The sequence below is a fragment of the Mustelus asterias genome (assembly GCF_964213995.1).
Source record: "Mustelus asterias chromosome X unlocalized genomic scaffold, sMusAst1.hap1.1 SUPER_X_unloc_4, whole genome shotgun sequence".
Lineage (NCBI taxonomy): Eukaryota > Metazoa > Chordata > Chondrichthyes > Carcharhiniformes > Triakidae > Mustelus > Mustelus asterias.
The window spans coordinates 194,878-216,279 of NW_027595349.1; the positions used below are offsets into that span (position 1 = coordinate 194,878).

The 21,402-nt window shown below is 55.1% G+C and overlaps 1 protein-coding gene across 4 annotated transcripts in view; it reads left to right on the forward strand.

Annotated features, from left to right (window-relative positions):
• Positions 1 to 21,402, forward strand: part of LOC144491334 (calcitonin gene-related peptide type 1 receptor-like) — a 282,765-nt gene that overhangs the window by 134,363 nt on the left and 127,000 nt on the right. For all 4 annotated transcript variants that reach the window (XM_078208995.1, XM_078208996.1, XM_078208994.1 and 1 more), the window contains one exon: positions 17,390 to 17,540. In XM_078208995.1, coding sequence (XP_078065121.1) covers positions 17,390 to 17,540 — 151 coding nt within the window. The remainder of the gene's footprint in view (positions 1 to 17,389; positions 17,541 to 21,402) is intronic.

Here is a 21,402-nt window from a genome sequence, read left to right on the forward strand (position 1 = left end):
CACAGGGCTCAAGGTGGGACTGACAGAACTGGACACAGTGATCAAGGTGGGACTGACAGGGAACTGGACGCAGTGCTCAATGTGAGACTGACACAGAACTGGACACAGGGCTCAAGGTGGGACTGACACAGAACTGGACAGAGTGCTCAAGGTGGGACTGACAGGGAACTGGACACAGTGCTCAAGGTGGGACTGACGGGGCACTGGACACAGTGCTCAAGGTGGGACTGACGGGGAACTGGACGCAGTGCTCAAGGTGGGACTGACACAGGACTGGACACAGTGCTCAAGGTGGGACTGATACAGACCTGGACACAGTGCTCAAGGTGGGACTGACAGGGAACTGGACGCAGTGCTCAAGGTGGGACTGACACAGAACTGGAAGCAGTGCTCAAGGTGAGACTGACAGTGAACTGGACACAGGGCTCAAGGTGGGACTGACTGGGAACTGGACATAGTGCTCAAGGTGGGACTGATACAGAACTGGACATAGTGCTCAAGGTGGGACTGACACATAACTGGACATAGTGCTCAAGGTGGGACTGATACATAACTGGACATAGTGCTCAAGGTGGGACTGACACATAACTGGACATAGTGCTCAAGGTGGGACTGACACATAACTGAACACAGTGCTCAAGGTGGGACTGACACATAACTGGACACAGTGCTCAAGGTGGGACCGACACAAAACTGGACATAGTGCTCAAGGTGGGACTGACACAGAACTGGACGCAGTGCTCAAGGCGGAACTGACACAGAACTGGACACAGTGCTCAAGGTGGGACTGACAGAGAACTGGACACAGTGCTCAAGGTGGGACTGACACAGAACTGGACACAGTGCTCAAGGCGGAACTGACACAGAACTGGACACAGTGCTCAAGGTGGGACTGACAGAGAACTGGACACAGTGCTCAAGGTGGGACTGACACAGAACTGGACACAGTGCTCAAGGCGGAACTGACACAGAACTGGACACAGTGCTCAAGGTGGGACTGACACAGAACTGGACACAGTGCTCAAGGTGGGACTGACACAGAACTGGACACAGTGCTCAAGGTGGGACTGACACAGAACTGGATCCAGTGTAGAGAAGACCACGGCAAGAGGTGGGCAAGACCCTGGGCTCAGACCCTGGGCTCAGACCCTGGGCTCAGACCCTGGGCTCAGACCCTGGGCTCAGACCCTGGGCTCAGACCCTGGGCTCAGACCCTGGGCTCAGACCCTGGGCTCAGACCCTGGGCTCAGACTCTGGGCTCAGACTCTGGGCTCAGACCCTGGGCTCAGACCCTGGGCTCAGACCCTGGGCTCAGACTCTGGGCTCAGACTCTGGGCTCAGACCCTGGGCTCAGACCCTGGGCTCAGACCCTGGGCTCAGACCCTGGGCTCAGACTCTGGGCTCAGACCCTGGGCTCAGACTCTCTGGTAGAAACACAGGATGGCGGCTCGTGCTGAAGGAAGCTATTCGGCCCATTGCGTCTTCACCGACTGTCCGACAGGGCACCTGAACAATGTCAAAGCCGTCCTATCCCAGTAACCTCTGATGGATTGCTTAGATTGGTGGGCCGGAGCATGGCCAATCCACCTAACCTTCACATCGTTGGAGTGTGAGAGGAAACCCGGGCACCCGGAGGAAACCCACACAGACACGGGAATAACGGGAAAACTCCAAGCGCTGTGTGGCAGCAGTAATAATTACTCGGAGGTGGGTCCACGTGGAACTCACTCCCACACGGAGTGGTGAGAATGTGGAACTCACTCCCACAGGGAGAGTGGGGAGAATGTGGAACTCACTCCCACAGGGAGAGGGGAGAATGGGGAACTCACTCCCACAGGGAGTGGGGAGAATGTGGAACTCACTCCCACAGGGAGAGTGGGGAGAATGTGGAACTCACTCCCACAGGGAGAGTGGGGAGAATGTGGAACTCACTCCCCACAGGGAGTGGGGAGAATGTGGAACTCACTCCCACAGGGAGAGTGGGGAGAATGTGGAACTCACTCCCACAGGGAGTGGGGAGATGTGGAACTCACTCCCACAGGGAGAGTGGGGAGAATGTGGAACTCACTCCCACAGGGAGTGGGGAGAATGTGGAACTCACTCCCACAGGGCGAGTGGTGAGAATGTGGAACTCACTCCCACAGGGAGAGTGGGGAGAATGTGGAACTCACTCCCACAGGGAGAGTGGGGAGAATGTGGAACTCACTCCCACTGAGAGAGTGGGGAGAATGTGGAACTCACTCCCACTGAGAGAGTGGGGAGAATGTGGAACTCACTCCCACAGGGAGTGGGGAGAATGTGGAACTCACTCCCACAGGGAGTGGGGAGAATGTGGAACTCACTCCCATAGCGAGTGGGGAGAATGTGGAACTCACTCCCACAGGGAGTGGGGAGAATGTGGAACTCACTCCCACAGGGAGAGTGGTGAGAATGTGGAACTCACTCCCACAGGGAGTGGGGAGAATGTGGAACTCACTCCCACAGGGAGAGTGGGGAGAATGTGGAACTCACTCCCACAGGGAGTGGGGAGAATGTGGAACTCACTCCCACAGGGAGTGGGGAGAATGTGGAACTCACTCCCACAGGGAGAGTGGGGAGAATGTGGAACTCACTCCCACAGGGAGAGTGGGGAGAATGTGGAACTCACTCCCCACAGGGAGTGGGGAGAATGTGGAACTCACTCCCACAGGGAGAGTGGGGAGAATGTGCAACTCACTCCCACAGGGAGTGGGGAGATGTGGAACTCACTCCCACAGGGAGAGTGGGGAGAATGTGGAACTCACTCCCACAGGGAGTGGGGAGAATGTGGAACTCACTCCCACAGGGCGAGTGGTGAGAATGTGGAACTCACTCCCACAGGGAGAGTGGGGAGAATGTGGAACTCACTCCCACAGGGAGAGTGGGGAGAATGTGGAACTCACTCCCACTGAGAGAGTGGGGAGAATGTGGAACTCACTCCCACTGAGAGAGTGGGGAGAATGTGGAACTCACTCCCACAGGGAGTGGGGAGAATGTGGAACTCACTCCCACAGGGAGTGGGGAGAATGTGGAACTCACTCCCATAGCGAGTGGGGAGAATGTGGAACTCACTCCCACAGGGAGTGGGGAGAATGTGGAACTCGCTCCCACAGGGAGAGTGGCGAGAATGTGGAACTCACTCCCACAGGGAGAGTGGGGAGAATGTGGAACTCACTCCCACAGGGAGTGGGGAGAATGTGGAACTCACTCCCACAGGGAGTGGGGAGAATGTGGAACTCACTCCCACAGGGAGTGGTGAGAATGTGGAACTCACTCCCACAGGGAGTGGTGAGAATGTGGAACTCGCTCCCACAGGGAGAGTGGCGAGAATGTGGAACTCACTCCCACAGGGAGAGTGGTGAGAATGTGGAACTCACTCCCACAGCGAGTGGGGAAAATGTGGAACTCACTCCCACAGGGAGAGTGGGGAGAATGTGGAACTCACTCCCACAGGGAGTGGGGAGAATGTGGAACTCACTCCCACAGCGAGTGGGGAAAATGTGGAACTCACTCCCACAGGGAGAGTGGGGAGAATGTGGAACTCACTCCCACAGGGAGTGGGGAGAATGTGGAACTCACTCCCACAGGGAGAGTGGGGAGAATGTGGAACTCACTCCCACAGGGAGTGGGGAGAATGTGGAACTCACTCCCACAGGGAGAGTGGTGAGAATGTGGAACTCACTCCCCACAGGGAGTGGGGAGAATGTGGAACTCACTCCCCACAGGGAGAGTGAGGAGAATGTGGAACTCACTCCCACAGGGAGTGGGGAGAATGTGGAACTCACTCCCACAGGGATTGGGGAGAATGTGGAACTCACTCCCACAGCGAGTGGGGAGAATGTGGAACTCACTCCCACAGGGAGAGTGGTGAGAATGTGGAACTCACTCCCACAGGGAGTGGGGAGAATGTGGAACTCACTCCCACAGGGAGTGGGGAGAATGTGGAACTCACTCCCACAGGGAGTGGGGTGTATGTGGAACTCACTCCCACAGGGAGTGGGGAGAATGTGGAACTCACTCCCACAGGGAGAGAGGTGAGAATGTGGAACTCACTCCCACAGGGAGAGTGGTGAGAATGTGGAACTCGCTCCCACAGGGAGAGTGGTGAGACTGTGGAACTCACTCCCACAGGGAGAGTGGGGAGAATGTGGAACTCACTCCCACAGGGAGAGTGGTGAGACTGTGGAACTCACTCCCACAGGGAGAGTGGGGAGAATGTGGAACTCGCTCCCACAGGGAGAGTGGGGAGAATGTGGAACTCACTCCCACAGGGAGTGGTGAGAATGTGGATCTCACTCCCACAGGGAGTGGGGAGAATGTGGAACTGACTCCCACAGGGAGTGGTGAGAATGTGGAACTCACTCCCACAGGGAGTGGAGAGAATGTGGAACTCACTCCCACAGCGAGTGGGGAGAATGTGGAACTCACTCCCACAGGGAGAGAGGTGAGAATGTGGAACTCACTCCCACAGGGAGAGTGGTGAGAATGTGGAACTCACTCCCACAGGGAGAGTGGTGAGAATGTGGAACTCACTCCCCACAGGGGGAGTGGGGAGAATGTGGAACTCACTCCCACAGGGAGTGGTGAGAATGTGGAACTCACTCCCACAGGGAGTGGGGAGAATGTGGAACTGACTCCCACAGGGAGTGGTGAGAATGTGGAACTCACTCCCACAGGGAGTGGAGAGAATGTGGAACTCACTCCCACAGCGAGTGGGGAGAATGTGGAACTCACTCCCACAGGGAGTGGGGAGAATGTGGAACTCACTCCCACAGGGAGAGTGGGGAGAATGTGGAACTCACTCCCACAGGGAGTGGTGAGAATGTGGAACTCACTCCCACGGAGTGGTGAGAATGTGGAACTCACTCCCACAGGGAGTGATGAGAATGTGGAACTCACTCCCACAGGGAGTGGGGAGAATGTGGAACTCACTCCCACAGGGAGAGTGGTGAGAATGTGGAACTCACTCCCACAGGGAGTGGAGAGAATGTTGAACTCACTCCCACAGCGAGTGGGGAGAATGTGGAACTCACTCACACAGGGAGTGGAGAGAATGTGGAACTAACCCCCACAGGGAGTGGTGAGAATGTGGAACTCACTCCCACAGGGAGTGGGGAGAATGTAGAACTCACTCCCACAGGGAGTGGGGAGAATGTGGAACTAACTCCCACAGGGAGTGGGGAGAATGTGGAACTCACTCCCACAGGGAGTGGGGAGAATGTGGAACTCACTCCCACAGGGAGTGGTGAGAATGTGGAACTCACTCCCACAGGGAGTGGGGAGAATGTGGAACTCACTCCCACAGGGAGTGGGGAGAATGTGGAACTCACTCCCACAGGGAGTGGTGAGAATGTGGAACTCACTCCCACAGGGAGTGGTGAGAATGTGGAACTCACTCCCACAGGGAGTGGGGAGAATGTGGAACTCACTCCCACAGGGAGAGTGGGGAGAATGTGGAACTCACTCCGGTGAGAATGTGGAACTCACTCCCACAGCGAGTGGGGAGAATGTGGAACTCACTCCCACAGGGAGTGGAGAGAATGTGGAACTAACTCCCACAGGGAGTGGTGAGAATGTGGAACTCACTCCCACAGGGAGTGGGGAGAATGTGGAACTCACTCCCACAGGGAGTGGGGAGAATGTGGAACTAACTCCCACAGGGAGTGGGGAGAATGTGGAACTCACTCCCACAGGGAGTGGGGAGAATGTGGAACTCACTCCCACAGGGAGAGTGGGGAGAATGTGGAACCCACTCCCACAGGGAGAGGGGAGAATGTGGAACTCACTCCCACAGGGAGTGGGGAGAATGTGGAACTCACTCCCACAGGGAGAGTGGGGAGAATGTGGAACTCACTCCCACAGGGAGTGGTGAGAATGTGGAACTCACTCCCCACAGGGAGAGTGGGGAGAATGTGGAACTCACTCCCACAGGGACAGTGGGGAGAATGTGGAACTCACTCCCACGGGGAGTGGGGAGAATGTGGAACTCACTCCCACAGGGAGTGGTGAGAATGTGGAACTCACTCCCACAGGGATTGGTGAGAATGTGGAACTCACTCCCACAGGGAGTGGGGAGAATGTGGAACTCACTCCCACAGGGAGAGTGGGGAGAATGTGGAACTCACTCCCACAGGGAGTGGGGAGAATGTGGAACTCACTCCCCACAGGGAGTGGGGAGAATGTGGAACTCACTCCCACAGGGAGTGGTGAGAATGTGGAACTCGCTCCCACAGGGAGAGTGGCGAGAATGTGGAACTCACTCCCACAGGGAGAGTGGGGAGAATGTGGAACTCACTCCCACAGGGAGAGTGGTGAGAATGTGGAACTCACTCCCACAGGGAGTGGTGAGAATGTGGAACTCACTCCCACAGGGAGTGGGGAGAATGTGGAACTCACTCCCACAGGGAGTGGTGAGAATGTGGAACTCACTCCCACAGGGAGTGGAGAGAATGTGGAACTCACTCCCACAGCGAGTGGGGAGAATGTGGAACTCACTCCCACAGGGAGTGGGGAGAATGTGGAACTCACTCCCACAGGGAGAGTGGGGAGAATGTGGAACTCACTCCCACAGGGAGTGGTGAGAATGTGGAACTCACTCCCACGGAGTGGTGAGAATGTGGAACTCACTCCCACAGGGAGAGTGGGGAGAATGTGGAACTCACTCCCACAGGGAGAGTGGTGAGAATGTGGAACTCACTCCCACAGCGAGTGGGGAGAATGTGGAACTCACTCCCACAGCGAGTGGGGAGAATGTGGAACTCACTCCCACAGGGAGTGGAGAGAATGTGGAACTAACCCCGACAGGGAGTGGTGAGAATGTGGAACTCACTCCCACAGGGAGTGGGGAGAATGTGGAACTCACTCCCACAGGGAGTGGAGAGAATGTGGAACTAACCCCGACAGGGAGTGGTGAGAATGTGGAACTCACTCCCACAGGGAGAGTGGTGAGAATGTGGAACTGACTCCCATAGGGAGTGGAGAGAATGTGGAACTCACTCCCACAGCGAGTGGGGAGAATGTGGAACTCACTCCCACAGGGAGTGGGGAGAACGTGGAACTAACTCCCACAGGGAGTGGGGAGAATGTGGAACTCACTCCCACAGGGAGTGGGGAGAATGTGGAACTCACTCCCACAGGGAGTGGTGAGAATGTGGAACTCACTCCCACGGAGTGGTGAGAATGTGGAACTCACTCCCACAGGGAGTGGGGAGAATGTGGAACTCACTCCCACAGGGAGTGGTGAGAATGTGGAACTCACTCCCACAGGGAGTGGTGAGAATGTGGAACTCACTCCCACAGGGAGTGGGGAGAATGTGGAACTCACTCCCACAGCGAGTGGGGAGAATGTGGAACTCACTCCCACAGGGAGTGGAGAGAATGTGGAACTAACTCCCACAGGGAGTGGGGAGAATGTGGAACTAACTCCCACAGGGAGTGGGGAGAATGTGGAACTCACTCCCACAGGGAGTGGGGAGAATGTGGAACTCACTCCCACAGGGAGAGTGGGGAGAATGTGGAACCCACTCCCACAGGGAGAGGGGAGAATGTGGAACTCACTCCCACAGGGAGTGGGGAGAATGTGGAACTCACTCCCACAGGGGGTGGTGAGAATGTGGAACTCACTCCCACAGGGAGTGGGGAGAATGTGGAACTCACTCCCACAGGGAGTGGGGTGTATGTGGAACTCACTCCCACAGGGAGTGGGGAGAATGTGGAACTCACTCCCACAGGGAGAGTGGTGAGAATGTGGAACTCACTCCCACAGGGAGAGTGGTGAGAATGTGGAACTCACTCCCCACAGGGAGAGTGGGGAGAATGTGGAACTCACTCCCACAGGGAGTGGTGAGAATGTGGAACTCACTCCCACAGGGAGTGGGGAGAATGTGGAACTGACTCCCACAGGGAGTGGTGAGAATGTGGAACTCACTCCCACAGGGAGTGGAGAGAATGTGGAACTCACTCCCACAGCGAGTGGGGAGAATGTGGAACTCACTCCCACAGGGAGTGGGGAGAATGTGGAACTCACTCCCACAGGGAGAGTGGGGATAATGTGGAACTCACTCCCACAGGGAGTGGTGAGAATGTGGAACTCACTCCCACGGAGTGGTGAGAATGTGGAACTCACTCCCACAGGGAGTGGTGAGAATGTGGAACTCACTCCCACAGGGAGTGGGGAGAATGTGGAACTCACTCCCACAGGGAGTGGTGAGAATGTGGAACTCACTCCCACAGGGAGTGGGGAGAATGTGGAACTGACTCCCACAGGGAGTGGGGAGAATGTGGAACTCACTCCCACAGGGAGAGTGGGGAGAATGTGGAACTCACTCCCACAGGGAGTGGTGAGAATGTGGAACTCACTCCCACGGAGTGGTGAGAATGTGGAACTCACTCCCACAGGGAGAGTGGTGAGAATGTGGAACTCACTCCCACAGGGAGAGTGGTGAGAATGTGGAACTCACTCCCCACAGGGAGAGTGGTGAGAATGTGGAACTCACTCCCCACAGGGAGAGTGGTGAGAATGTGGAACTCACTCCCCACAGGGAGAGTGGTGAGAATGTGGAACTCACTCCCACAGGGAGTGGGGAGAATGTGGAACTCACTCCCACAGGGAGTGGAGAGAATGTGGAACTCACTCCCACAGCGAGTGGGGAGAATGTGGAACTCACTCCCACAGGGAGTGGTGAGAATGTGGAACTCACTCCCACAGGGAGTGGAGAGAATGTGGAACTCACTCCCACAGCGAGTGGGGAGAATGTGGAACTCACTCCCACAGGGAGTGGTGAGAATGTGGAACTTACTCCCACAGGGAGTGGGGAGAATGTGGAACTCACTCCCACAGGGAGTGGGGAGAATGTGGAACTAACTCCCACAGGGAGTGGGGAGAATGTGGAACTCACTCCCACAGGGAGTGGGGAGAATGTGGAACTCACTCCCACGGAGTGGTGAGAATGTGGAACTCACTCCCACAGGGAGTGGGGAGAATGTGGAACTCACTCCCACAGGGAGAGTGGGGAGAATGTGGAACTCACTCCGGTGAGAATGTGGAACTCACTCCCACAGGGAGTGGTGAGAATGTGGAACTCACTCCCACAGGGAGAGTGGGGAGAATGTGGAACTCACTCCCACAGGGAGTGGTGAGAATGTGGAACTCACTCCCACAGGGAGTGGGGAGAATGTGGAACTCACTCCCACAGGGAGTGGGGAGAATGTGGAACTCACTCCCACAGGGAGTGGGGTGTATGTGGAACTCACTCCCACAGGGAGTGGGGAGAATGTGGAACTCACTCCCACAGGGAGTGGGGAGAATGTGGAACTCACTCCCACAGGGAGTGGGGTGTATGTGGAACTCACTCCCACAGCGAGTGGGGAGAATGTGGAACTCACTCCCACAGGGAGTGGGGAGAATGTGGAACTCACTCCCACAGGGAGAGTGGGGAGAATGTGGAACTCACTCCCACAGGGAGTGGTGAGAATGTGGAACTCACTCCCACGGAGTGGTGAGAATGTGGAACTCACTCCCACAGGGAGTGGTGAGAATGTGGAACTCACTCCCACAGGGAGTGGGGAGAATGTGGAACTCACTCCCACAGGGAGTGGTGAGAATGTGGAACTCACTCCCACAGGGAGTGGGGAGAATGTGGAACTGACTCCCACAGGGAGTGGAGAGAATGTGGAACTCACTCCCACAGGGAGTGGGGAGAATGTGGAACTCACTCCCACAGGGAGAGTGGGGAGAATGTGGAACTCACTCCCACAGGGAGTGGTGAGAATGTGGAACTCACTCCCACGGAGTGGTGAGAATGTGGAACTCACTCCCACAGGGAGTGGGGAGAATGTGGAACTCACTCCCACAGGGAGTGGGGAGAATGTGGAACTCACTCCCACAGGGAGAGTGGTGAGAATGTGGAACTCACTCCCACGGAGTGGAGAGAATGTGGAACTCACTCCCACAGCGAGTGGGGAGAATGTGGAACTCACTCCCACAGGGAGTGGAGAGAATGTGGAACTAACCCCCACAGGGAGTGGTGAGAATGTGGAACTCACTCCCACAGGGAGTGGGGAGAATGTGGAACTCACTCCCACAGGGAGTGGGGAGAATGTGGAACTAACTCCCACAGGGAGTGGGGAGAATGTGGAACTCACTCCCACAGGGAGTGGGGAGAATGTGGAACTCACTCCCACAGGGAGTGGTGAGAATGTGGAACTCACTCCCACAGGGAGTGGGGAGAATGTGGAACTCACTCCCACAGGGAGTGGTGAGAATGTGGAACTCACTCCCACAGGGAGTGGTGAGAATGTGGAACTCACTCCCACAGGGAGTGGGGAGATTGTGGAACTCACTCCCACAGGGAGAGTGGGGAGAATGTGGAACTCACTCCGGTGAGAATGTGGAACTCACTCCCACAGGGAGAGTGGTGAGAATGTGGAACTCACTCCCATAGGGAGTGGAGAGAATGTGGAACTCACTCCCACAGCGAGTGGGGAGAATGTGGAACTCACTCCCACAGGGAGTGGAGAGAATGTGGAACTCACTCCCACAGCGAGTGGGGAGAATGTGGAACTCACTCCCACAGGGAGTGGGGAGAATGTGGAACTCACTCCCACAGGGAGAGTGGGGAGAATGTGGAACTCACTCCCACAGGGAGAGTGGGGAGAATGTGGAACTCACTCCCACAGGGAGTGGTGAGAATGTGGAACTCACTCCCACAGGGAGTGGGGAGAATGTGGAACTCACTCCCACAGGGAGTGGGGAGAATGTGGAACTCACTCCCACAGGGAGTGGGGTGTATGTGGAACTCACTCCCACAGGGAGTGGGGAGAATGTGGAACTCACTCCCACAGGGAGTGGGGAGAATGTGGAACTCACTCCCACAGGGAGTGGTGAGAATGTGGAACTCACTCCCACAGGGAGAGTGGGGAGAATGTGGAACTCACTCCCACAGGGAGTGGTGAGAATGTGGAACTCACTCCCACAGGGAGTGGGGAGAATGTGGAACTCACTCCCACAGGGAGTGGGGAGAATGTGGAACTCACTCCCACAGGGAGTGGGGTGTATGTGGAACTCACTCCCACAGGGAGTGGGGAGAATGTGGAACTCACTCCCACAGGGAGTGGGGAGAATGTGGAACTCACTCCCACAGGGAGTGGGGTGTATGTGGAACTCACTCCCACAGCGAGTGGGGAGAATGTGGAACTCACTCCCACAGGGAGTGGGGAGAATGTGGAACTCACTCCCACAGGGAGAGTGGGGAGAATGTGGAACTCACTCCCACAGGGAGTGGTGAGAATGTGGAACTCACTCCCACGGAGTGGTGAGAATGTGGAACTCACTCCCACAGGGAGTGGTGAGAATGTGGAACTCACTCCCACAGGGAGTGGGGAGAATGTGGAACTCACTCCCACAGGGAGTGGTGAGAATGTGGAACTCACTCCCACAGGGAGTGGGGAGAATGTGGAACTGACTCCCACAGGGAGTGGAGAGAATGTGGAACTCACTCCCACAGGGAGTGGGGAGAATGTGGAACTCACTCCCACAGGGAGAGTGGGGAGAATGTGGAACTCACTCCCACAGGGAGTGGTGAGAATGTGGAACTCACTCCCACGGAGTGGTGAGAATGTGGAACTCACTCCCACAGGGAGTGGGGAGAATGTGGAACTCACTCCCACAGGGAGTGGGGAGAATGTGGAACTCACTCCCACAGGGAGAGTGGTGAGAATGTGGAACTCACTCCCACAGGGAGTGGAGAGAATGTGGAACTCACTCCCACAGCGAGTGGGGAGAATGTGGAACTCACTCCCACAGGGAGTGGGGAGAATGTGGAACTAACTCCCACAGGGAGTGGGGAGAATGTGGAACTCACTCCCACAGGGAGTGGGGAGAATGTGGAACTCACTCCCACAGGGAGTGGTGAGAATGTGGAACTCACTCCCACAGGGAGTGGGGAGAATGTGGAACTCACTCCCACAGGGAGTGGTGAGAATGTGGAACTCACTCCCACAGGGAGTGGTGAGAATGTGGAACTCACTCCCACAGGGAGTGGGGAGATTGTGGAACTCACTCCCACAGGGAGAGTGGGGAGAATGTGGAACTCACTCCGGTGAGAATGTGGAACTCACTCCCACAGGGAGAGTGGTGAGAATGTGGAACTCACTCCCATAGGGAGTGGAGAGAATGTGGAACTCACTCCCACAGCGAGTGGGGAGAATGTGGAACTCACTCCCACAGGGAGTGGAGAGAATGTGGAACTCACTCCCACAGCGAGTGGGGAGAATGTGGAACTCACTCCCACAGGGAGTGGGGAGAATGTGGAACTCACTCCCACAGGGAGAGTGGGGAGAATGTGTAACTCACTCCCACGGAGTGGTGGGAATGTGGAACTCACTCCCACAGGGAGTGGTGAGAATGTGGAACTCACTCCCACAGGGAGTGGGGAGAATGTGGAACTCACTCCCACAGGGAGAGTGGTGAGAATGTGGAACTCACTCCCACAGGGAGTGGAGAGAATGTGGAACTCACTCCCACAGGGAGTGGAGAGAATGTGGAACTAACCCCCACAGGGAGTGGTGAGAATGTGGAACTCACTCCCACAGGGAGTGGGGAGAATGTGGAACTCACTCCCACAGGGAGTGGGGAGAATGTGGAACTAACTCCCACAGGGAGTGGGGAGAATGTGGAACTCACTCCCACAGGGAGTGGGGAGAATGTGGAACTCACTCCCACAGGGAGTGGTGAGAATGTGGAACTCACTCCCACAGGGAGTGGTGAGAATGTGGAACTCACTCCCACAGGGAGTGGGGAGAATGTGGAACTCTCTCCCACAGGGAGAGTGGTGAGAATGTGGAACTCACTCCGGTGAGAATGTGGAACTCACTCCCACAGGGAGTGGTGAGAATGTGGAACTCACTCCCACAGGGAGAGTGGGGAGAATGTGGAACTCACTCCCACAGGGAGTGGTGAGAATGTGGAACTCACTCCCACAGGGAGTGGGGAGAATGTGGAACTCACTCCCACAGGGAGTGGGGAGAATGTGGAACTCACTCCCACAGGGAGTGGGGTGTATGTGGAACTCACTCCCACAGGGAGTGGGGAGAATGTGGAACTCACTCCCACAGGGAGAGTGGTGAGAATGTGGAACTCACTCCCACAGGGAGTGGGGAGAATGTGGAACTGACTCCCACAGGGAGTGGTGAGAATGTGGAACTCACTCCCACAGGGAGTGGAGAGAATGTGGAACTCACTCCCACAGCGAGTGGGGAGAATGTGGAACTCACTCCCACAGGGAGTGGGGAGAATGTGGAACTCACTCCCACAGGGAGAGTGGGGAGAATGTGGAACTCACTCCCACAGGGAGTGGTGAGAATGTGGAACTCACTCCCACAGGGAGTGGGGAGAATGTGGAACTCACTCCCACAGGGAGAGTGGTGAGAATGTGGAACTCACTCCCACAGGGAGTGGAGAGAATGTGGAACTCACTCCCACAGCGAGTGGGGAGAATGTGGAACTCACTCCCACAGGGAGTGGAGAGAATGTGGAACTCACTCCCACAGCGAGTGGGGAGAATGTGGAACTCACTCCCACAGGGAGTGGTGAGAATGTGGAACTCACTCCCACAGGGAGTGGGGAGAATGTGGAACTCACTCCCACAGGGAGTGGGGAGAATGTGGAACTAACTCCCACAGGGAGTGGGGAGAATGTGGAACTCACTCCCACAGGGAGTGGGGAGAATGTGGAACTCACTCCCACAGGGAGTGGTGAGAATGTGGAACTCACTCCCACAGGGAGTGGTGAGAATGTGGAACTCACTCCCACAGGGAGTGGGGAGAATGTGGAACTCACTCCCACAGGGAGAGTGGGGAGAATGTGGAACTCACTCCGGTGAGAATGTGGAACTCACTCCCACAGCGAGTGGGGAGAATGTGGAACTCACTCCCACAGGGAGTGGAGAGAATGTGGAACTAACTCCCACAGGGAGTGGGGAGAATGTGGAACTAACTCCCACAGGGAGTGGGGAGAATGTGGAACTCACTCCCACAGGGAGTGGTGAGAATGTGGAACTCACTCCCACGGAGTGGTGAGAATGTGGAACTCACTCCCACAGGGAGTGGTGAGAATGTGGAACTCACTCCCACAGGGAGTGGGGAGAATGTGGAACTCACTCCCACAGGGAGAGTGGTGAGAATGTGGAACTCACTCCCATAGGGAGTGGAGAGAATGTGGAACTCACTCCCACAGCGAGTGGGGAGAATGTGGAACTCACTCCCACAGGGAGTGGGGAGAATGTGGAACTCACTCCCACAGGGAGTGGGGAGAATGTGGAACTAACTCCCACAGGGAGTGGGGAGAATGTGGAACTCACTCCCACAGGGAGTGGGGAGAATGTGGAACTCACTCCCACAGGGAGTGGTGAGAATGTGGAACTCACTCCCACGGAGTGGTGAGAATGTGGAACTCACTCCCACAGGGAGTGGGGAGAATGTGGAACTCACTCCCACAGGGAGTGGAGAGAATGTGGAACTCACTCCCACAGGGAGTGGGGAGAATGTGGAACTCCCTCCCACAGGGAGTGGGGAGAATGTGGAACTCACTCCCACAGGGAGAGTGGGGAGAATGTGGAACTCACTCCGGTGAGAATGTGGAACTCACTCCCACAGGGAGTGGAGAGAATGTGGAACTCACTCCCACAGGGAGTGGAGAGAATGTGGAACTAACTCCCACAGGGAGTGGGGAGAATGTGGAACTAACTCCCACAGCGAGTGGGGAGAATGTGGAACTCACTCCCACAGGGAGTGGAGAGAATGTGGAACTAACTTCCACAGGGAGTGGGGAGAATGTGGAACTAACTCCCACAGGGAGTGGGGAGAATGTGGAACTCACTCCCACAGGGAGTGGGGAGAATGTGGAACTCACTCCCACAGGGAGAGTGGGGAGAATGTGGATCCCACTCCCACAGGGAGAGGGGAGAATGTGGAACTCACTCCCACAGGGAGTGGGGAGAATGTGGAACTCACTCCCACAGGGAGAGTGGGGAGAATGTGGAACTCACTCCCACAGGGAGTGGTGAGAATGTGGAACTCACTCCCACAGGGAGTGGGGAGAATGTGGAACTCACTCCCACAGGGAGTGGGGAGAATGTGGAACTCACTCCCACAGGGAGTGGGGAGAATGTGGAACTCGCTCCCACAGGGAGTGGGGTGTATGTGGAACTCACTCCCACAGGGAGTGGGGAGAATGTGGAACTCACTCCCACAGGGAGAGTGGTGAGAATGTGGAACTCACTCCCACAGGGAGAGTGGTGAGAATGTGGAACTCACTCCCCACAGGGAGAGTGGGGAGAATGTGGAACTCACTCCCACAGGGAGTGGTGAGAATGTGGAACTCACTCCCACAGGGAGTGGGGAGAATGTGGAACTGACTCCCACAGGGAGTGGTGAGAATGTGGAACTCACTCCCACAGGGAGTGGTGAGAATGTGGAACTCACTCCCACAGGGAGTGGGGAGAATGTGGAACTCACTCCCACAGGGAGAGTGGGGAGAATGTGGAACTCACTCCCACAGGGAGTGGTGAGAATGTGGAACTCACTCCCACGGAGTGGTGAGAATGTGGAACTCACTCCCACAGGGAGTGGTGAGAATGTGGAACTCACTCCCACAGGGAGTGGGGAGAATGTGGAACTCACTCCCACAGGGAGTGGTGAGAATGTGGAACTCACTCCCACAGGGAGTGGGGAGAATGTGGAACTGACTCCCACAGGGAGTAGTGAGAATGTGGAACTCACTCCCACAGGGAGTGGAGAGAATGTGGAACTCACTCCCACAGCGAGTGGGGAGAATGTGGAACTCACTCCCACAGGGAGAGTGGGGAGAATGTGGTACTCACTCCCACAGGGAGTGGTGAGAATGTGGAACTCACTCCCACGGAGTGGTGAGAATGTGGAACTCACTCCCACAGGGAGTGGTGAGAATGTGGAACTCACTCCCACAGGGAGTGGGGAGAATGTGGAACTCACTCCCACAGGGAGTGGTGAGAATGTGGAACTCACTCCCACAGGGAGTGGGGAGAATGTGGAACTGACTCCCACAGGGAGTGGTGAGAATGTGGAACTCACTCCCACAGGGAGTGGAGAGAATGTGGAACTCACTCCCACAGCGAGTGGGGAGAATGTGGAACTCACTCCCACAGGGAGAGTGGGGAGAATGTGGAACTCACTCCCACAGGGAGTGGGGAGAATGTGGAACTCACTCCCACAGGGAGAGTGGGGAGAATGTGGAACTCACTCCCACAGGGAGTGGTGAGAATGTGGAACTCACTCCCACAGGGAGTGGGGAGAATGTGGAACTCACTCCCACGGAGTGGGGAGAATGTGGAACTCACTCCCACAGGGAGTGGTGAGAATGTGGAACTCACTCCCACGGAGTGGTGAGAATGTGGAACTCACTCCCACAGGGAGAGTGGGGAGAATGTGGAACTCACTCCCACAGGGAGTGGGGAGAATGTGGAACTCACTCCCACGGAGTGGGGAGAATGTGGAACTCACTCCCACAGGGAGTGGTGAGAATGTGGAACTCACTCCCACGGAGTGGTGAGAATGTGGAACTCACTCCCACAGGGAGAGTGGGGAGAATGTGGAACTCACTCCCACAGGGAGTGGGGAGAATGTGGAACTCACTCCCACAGGGAGTGGGGAGAATGTGGAACTCACTCTCACAGGGAGTGGGGAGAATGTGGAACTCACTCCCACAGGGAGTGGTGAGAATGTGGAACTCACTCCCACGGAGTGGTGAGAATGTGGAACTCACTCCCACAGGGAGAGTGGGGAGAATGTGGAACTCACTCCCACAGGGAGTGGGGAGAATGTGGAACTCACTCCCACAGGGAGTGGGGAGAATGTGGAACTCACTCCCACAGGGAGTGGTGAGAATGTGGAACTCACTCCCACGGAGTGGTGAGAATGTGGAACTCACTCCCACAGGGAGTGGGGAGAATGTGGAACTCACTCCCACAGGGAGTGGGGAGAATGTGGAACTCACTCCCACAGGGAGAGTGGTGAGAATGTGGAACTCACTCCCACAGGGAGTGGGGAGAATGTGGAACTCACTCCCACAGGGAGTGATCGAGGTGAATAGTACAGATGGATTGAACAGTGAACCAGACAGTTATGTGAGGGAGAAAGGAATCGAGGAGGAACAATGTGGGATTTAGATGAGGAAAGTTCACAGGAGGCTCGGTTGCAACTGAAACATCAGCATGGACTGAATGGGCCGAATGGCCTGTTTCCATGTCGTGTGGACAGCGTAATCTGATACAACCAAAATGCAGCCTGAATCCAGGCAGAATACAGAACACAGATTAAAAATGCTTTCTTGTTGCAGTCAGCAGGGACACTGCAGGAAAGCTGGGAGCCTGCTGGATATACAACAGAAAGCATGGCCACTGACGTACGACTGTCACGGATACGGATAATATCAGCACAGTACGAATGCTACCTGAAAATCATCAGCGACCCACCATATGAAAAGGATGGTACGTAAAGAGCAAGGAAAAGGACTGACAGCAAAACACGACAACTCTGAGATCCAATGGAACAAAATTTAACAATGCTTTTCTAATACACGGCTGAGGTATTGGACTGTGGGTGATATACTGGGTTATCACACTGTCCTTTCACACTCTGGGACTGGGTACAGTGGGTTATCACACTGTCCTTTCACACTCTGGGACTGGATACAGTGGGTTATCACACTGTCCTTTCACACTCTGGGACTGGGTGGCACAGTGGGTTATCACACTGTCCTTTCACACTCTGGGACTGGATACAGTGGGTTATCACACTGTCCTTTCACACTCTGGGACTGGGTGGCACAGTGGGTTATCACACTGTCCTTTCACACTCTGGGACTGGGTACAGTGGGTTATCACACTGTCCTTTCACACTCTGGGACTGGGCACAGTGGGTTATCACACTGTCCTTTCACACTCTGGGACTGGGCACAGTGGGTTATCACACTGTCCTTTCACACTCTGGGACTGGGTACAGTGGGTTATCACACTGTCCTTTCACACTCTGGGACTGGGTACAGTGGGTTATCACACTGTCCTTTCACACTCTGGGACTGGGTACAGTGGGTTATCACACTGTCCTTTCACACTCTGGGACTGGATACAGTGGGTTTTCACACTGTCCTTTCACACACTTGGACTGGATGGTACAGTGGGTTATCACACTGTCCTTTCACACTCTGGGACGAAGCACAGTGGGTTATCACACTGTCCTTTCACACTCTGGGACTGGGTACAGTGGGTTATCACACTGTCCTTACACACTCTGGGACTGGGTACAGTGGGTTATCACACTGTCCTTTCACACTCTGGGACTGGGTACAGTGGGTTATCACACTGTCCTTTCACACTCTGGGACTGGGTACAGTGGGTTATCACACTGTCCTTTCACACTCTGGGACTGGGCACAGTGGGTTATCACACTGTCCTTTCACACTCTGGGACTGGGCACAGTGGGTTATCACACTGTCCTTTCACACTCTGGGACTGGGTACAGTGGGTTATCACACTGTCCTTTCACACTCTGGGACTGGGTACAGTGGGTTATCACACTGTCCTTTCACACTCTGGGACTGGGTACAGTGGGTTATCACACTGTCCTTTCACACTCTGGGACTGGATACAGTGGGTTTTCACACTGTCCTTTCACACACTTGGACTGGATGGTACAGTGGGTTATCACACTGTCCTTTCACACTCTGGGACGAAGCACAGTGGGTTATCACACTGTCCTTTCACACTCTGGGACTGGGTACAGTGGGTTATCACACTGTCCTTACACACTCTGGGACTGGGTACAGTGGGTTATCACACTGTCCTTTCACACTCTGGGACTGGGTACAGTGGGTTATCACACTGTCCTTTCACACTCTGGGACTGGGTACAGTGGGTTATCACACTGTCCTTTCACACTCTGGGACTGGGTACAGTGGGTTATCACACTGTCCTTTCACACTCTGGGACTGGGTACAGTGGGTTATCACACTGTCCATTCACACTCTGGGACTGGATACAGTGGGTTTTCACACTGTCCTTTCTCACTCTGGGACTGGATACAGTGGGTTATCACACTGTCCTTTCACACTCTGGGACTGGGTACAGTGGGTTATCGCACTGTCCTTTCACACTCTGGGACTGGGCACAGTGGGTTATCGCACTGTCCTTTCACACTCTGGGACTGGGTACAGTGGGTTATCGCACTGTCCTTTCACACTCTGGGACTGGGTACAGTGGGTTATCGCACTGTCCTTTCACACTCTGGGACTGGGTACAGTGGGTTATCGCACTGTCCTTTCACACTCTGGGACTGGGTACAGTGGGTTATCGCACTGTCCTTTCACACTCTGGGACTGGGTACAGTGGGTTATCGCACTGTCCTTTCACACTCTGGGACTGGGTACAGTGGGTTATCGCACTGTCCTTTCACACTCTGGGACTGGGTACAGTTGGTTATCACACTGTCCTTTCACACTCTGGGACTGGGTACAGTGGGTTATCACACTGTCCTTTCACACTCTGGGACTGGGTACAGTGGGTTATCACACTGTCCTTTCACACTCTGGGACTGGGTGGCACAGTGGGTTATCACACTGTCCTTTCACACTCTGGGACTGGGTACAGTGGGTTATCACACTGTCGTTTCACACTCTGGGACTGGGTACAGTGGGTTATCACACTGTCCTTTCACACTCTGGGACTGGGCACAGTGGGTTATCACACTGTCCTTTCACACTCTGGGACTGGGCACAGTGGGTTATCACACTGTCCTTTCACACTCTGGGACTGGGTACAGTGGGTTATCACACTGTCCTTTCACACTCTGGGACTGGGTACAGTGGGTTATCACACTGTCCTTTCACACTCTGGGACTGGGCACAGTGGGTTATCACACTGTCCTTTCACACTCTGGGACTGGGCACAGTGGGTTATCACACTGTCCTTTCACACTCTGGGACTGGGTACAGTGGGTTATCACACTGTCCTTTCACACTCTGGGACTGGGTACAGTGGGTTATCACACTGTCCTTTCACACTCTGGGACTGGGTACAGTGGGTTATCACACTGTCCTTTCACACTCTGGGACTGGATACAGTGGGTTTTCACACTGTCCTTTCACACACTTGGACTGGATGGTACAGTGGGTTATCACACTGTCCTTTCACACTCTGGGACGAGGCACAGTGGGTTATCACACTGTCCTTTCACACTCTGGGACTGGGTACAGTGGGTTATCACACTGTCCTTTCACACTCTGGGACTGGGTACAGTGGGTTATCACACTGTCCTTTCACACTCTGGGACTGGGTACAGTGGGTTATCACACTGTCCTTTCACACTCTGGGTCTGGGTACAGTGGGTTATCACACTGTCCTTTCACACTCTGGGACTGGGTACAGTGGGTTATCACACTGTCCTTTCACACTCTGGGACTGGGTACAGTGGGTTATCACACTGTCCTTTCACACTCTGGGACTGGGCACAGTGGGTTATCACACTGTCCTTTCACACTCTGGGACTGGGCACAGTGGGTTATCACACTGTCCTTTCACACTCTGGGACTGGGTACAGTGGGTTATCACACTGTCCTTTCACACTCTGGGACTGGGTACAGTGGGTTATCACACTGTCCTTTCACACTCTGGGACTGGGTACAGTGGGTTATCACACTGTCCTTTCACACTCTGGGACTGGGTACAGTGGGTTATCGCACTGTCCTTTCACACTCTGGGACTGGGTACAGTGGGTTATCACACTGTCCTTTCACACTCTGGGACTGGGTACAGTGGGTTATCACACTGTCCTTTCACACTCTGGGACTGGGTGCAGTGGTTAATCACACTGTCCTTTCACACTCTGGGACTGGGTACAGTGGGTTATCACACTATCCTTTCACACTCTGGGACTGGGTACAGTGGGTTATCACACTGTCCTTTCACACTCTGGGACTGGGTACAGTGGGTTATCACACTGTCCTTTCACACTCTGGGACTGGGTACAGTGGGTTATCACACTGTCCTTTCACACTCTGGGACTGGGTACAGTGGGTTATCACAGTGTCTCATGCTAAATTGCCCTTTATTATCTAGGGATGTGCAGGTTAGGTGGATTGGCCATGGTAACTGCGCGGGTTTACGGAGATAAAGGGGGGGTTAGGCCTGGGCAAGATGTTCTTTCAGAGAGTCAATGCAGGCTCGATGGGCTGAATGTCCTCTTTCTGCACTGTCGGGATTGTAAGTTGTCCCTGGCGGCAGTTCCTTCTTGAGGTTTGGCACCGAGTTGTTTGGGAGGGTTCTGGTGCAGATGGCGCTGATCACAGTGAGGAGT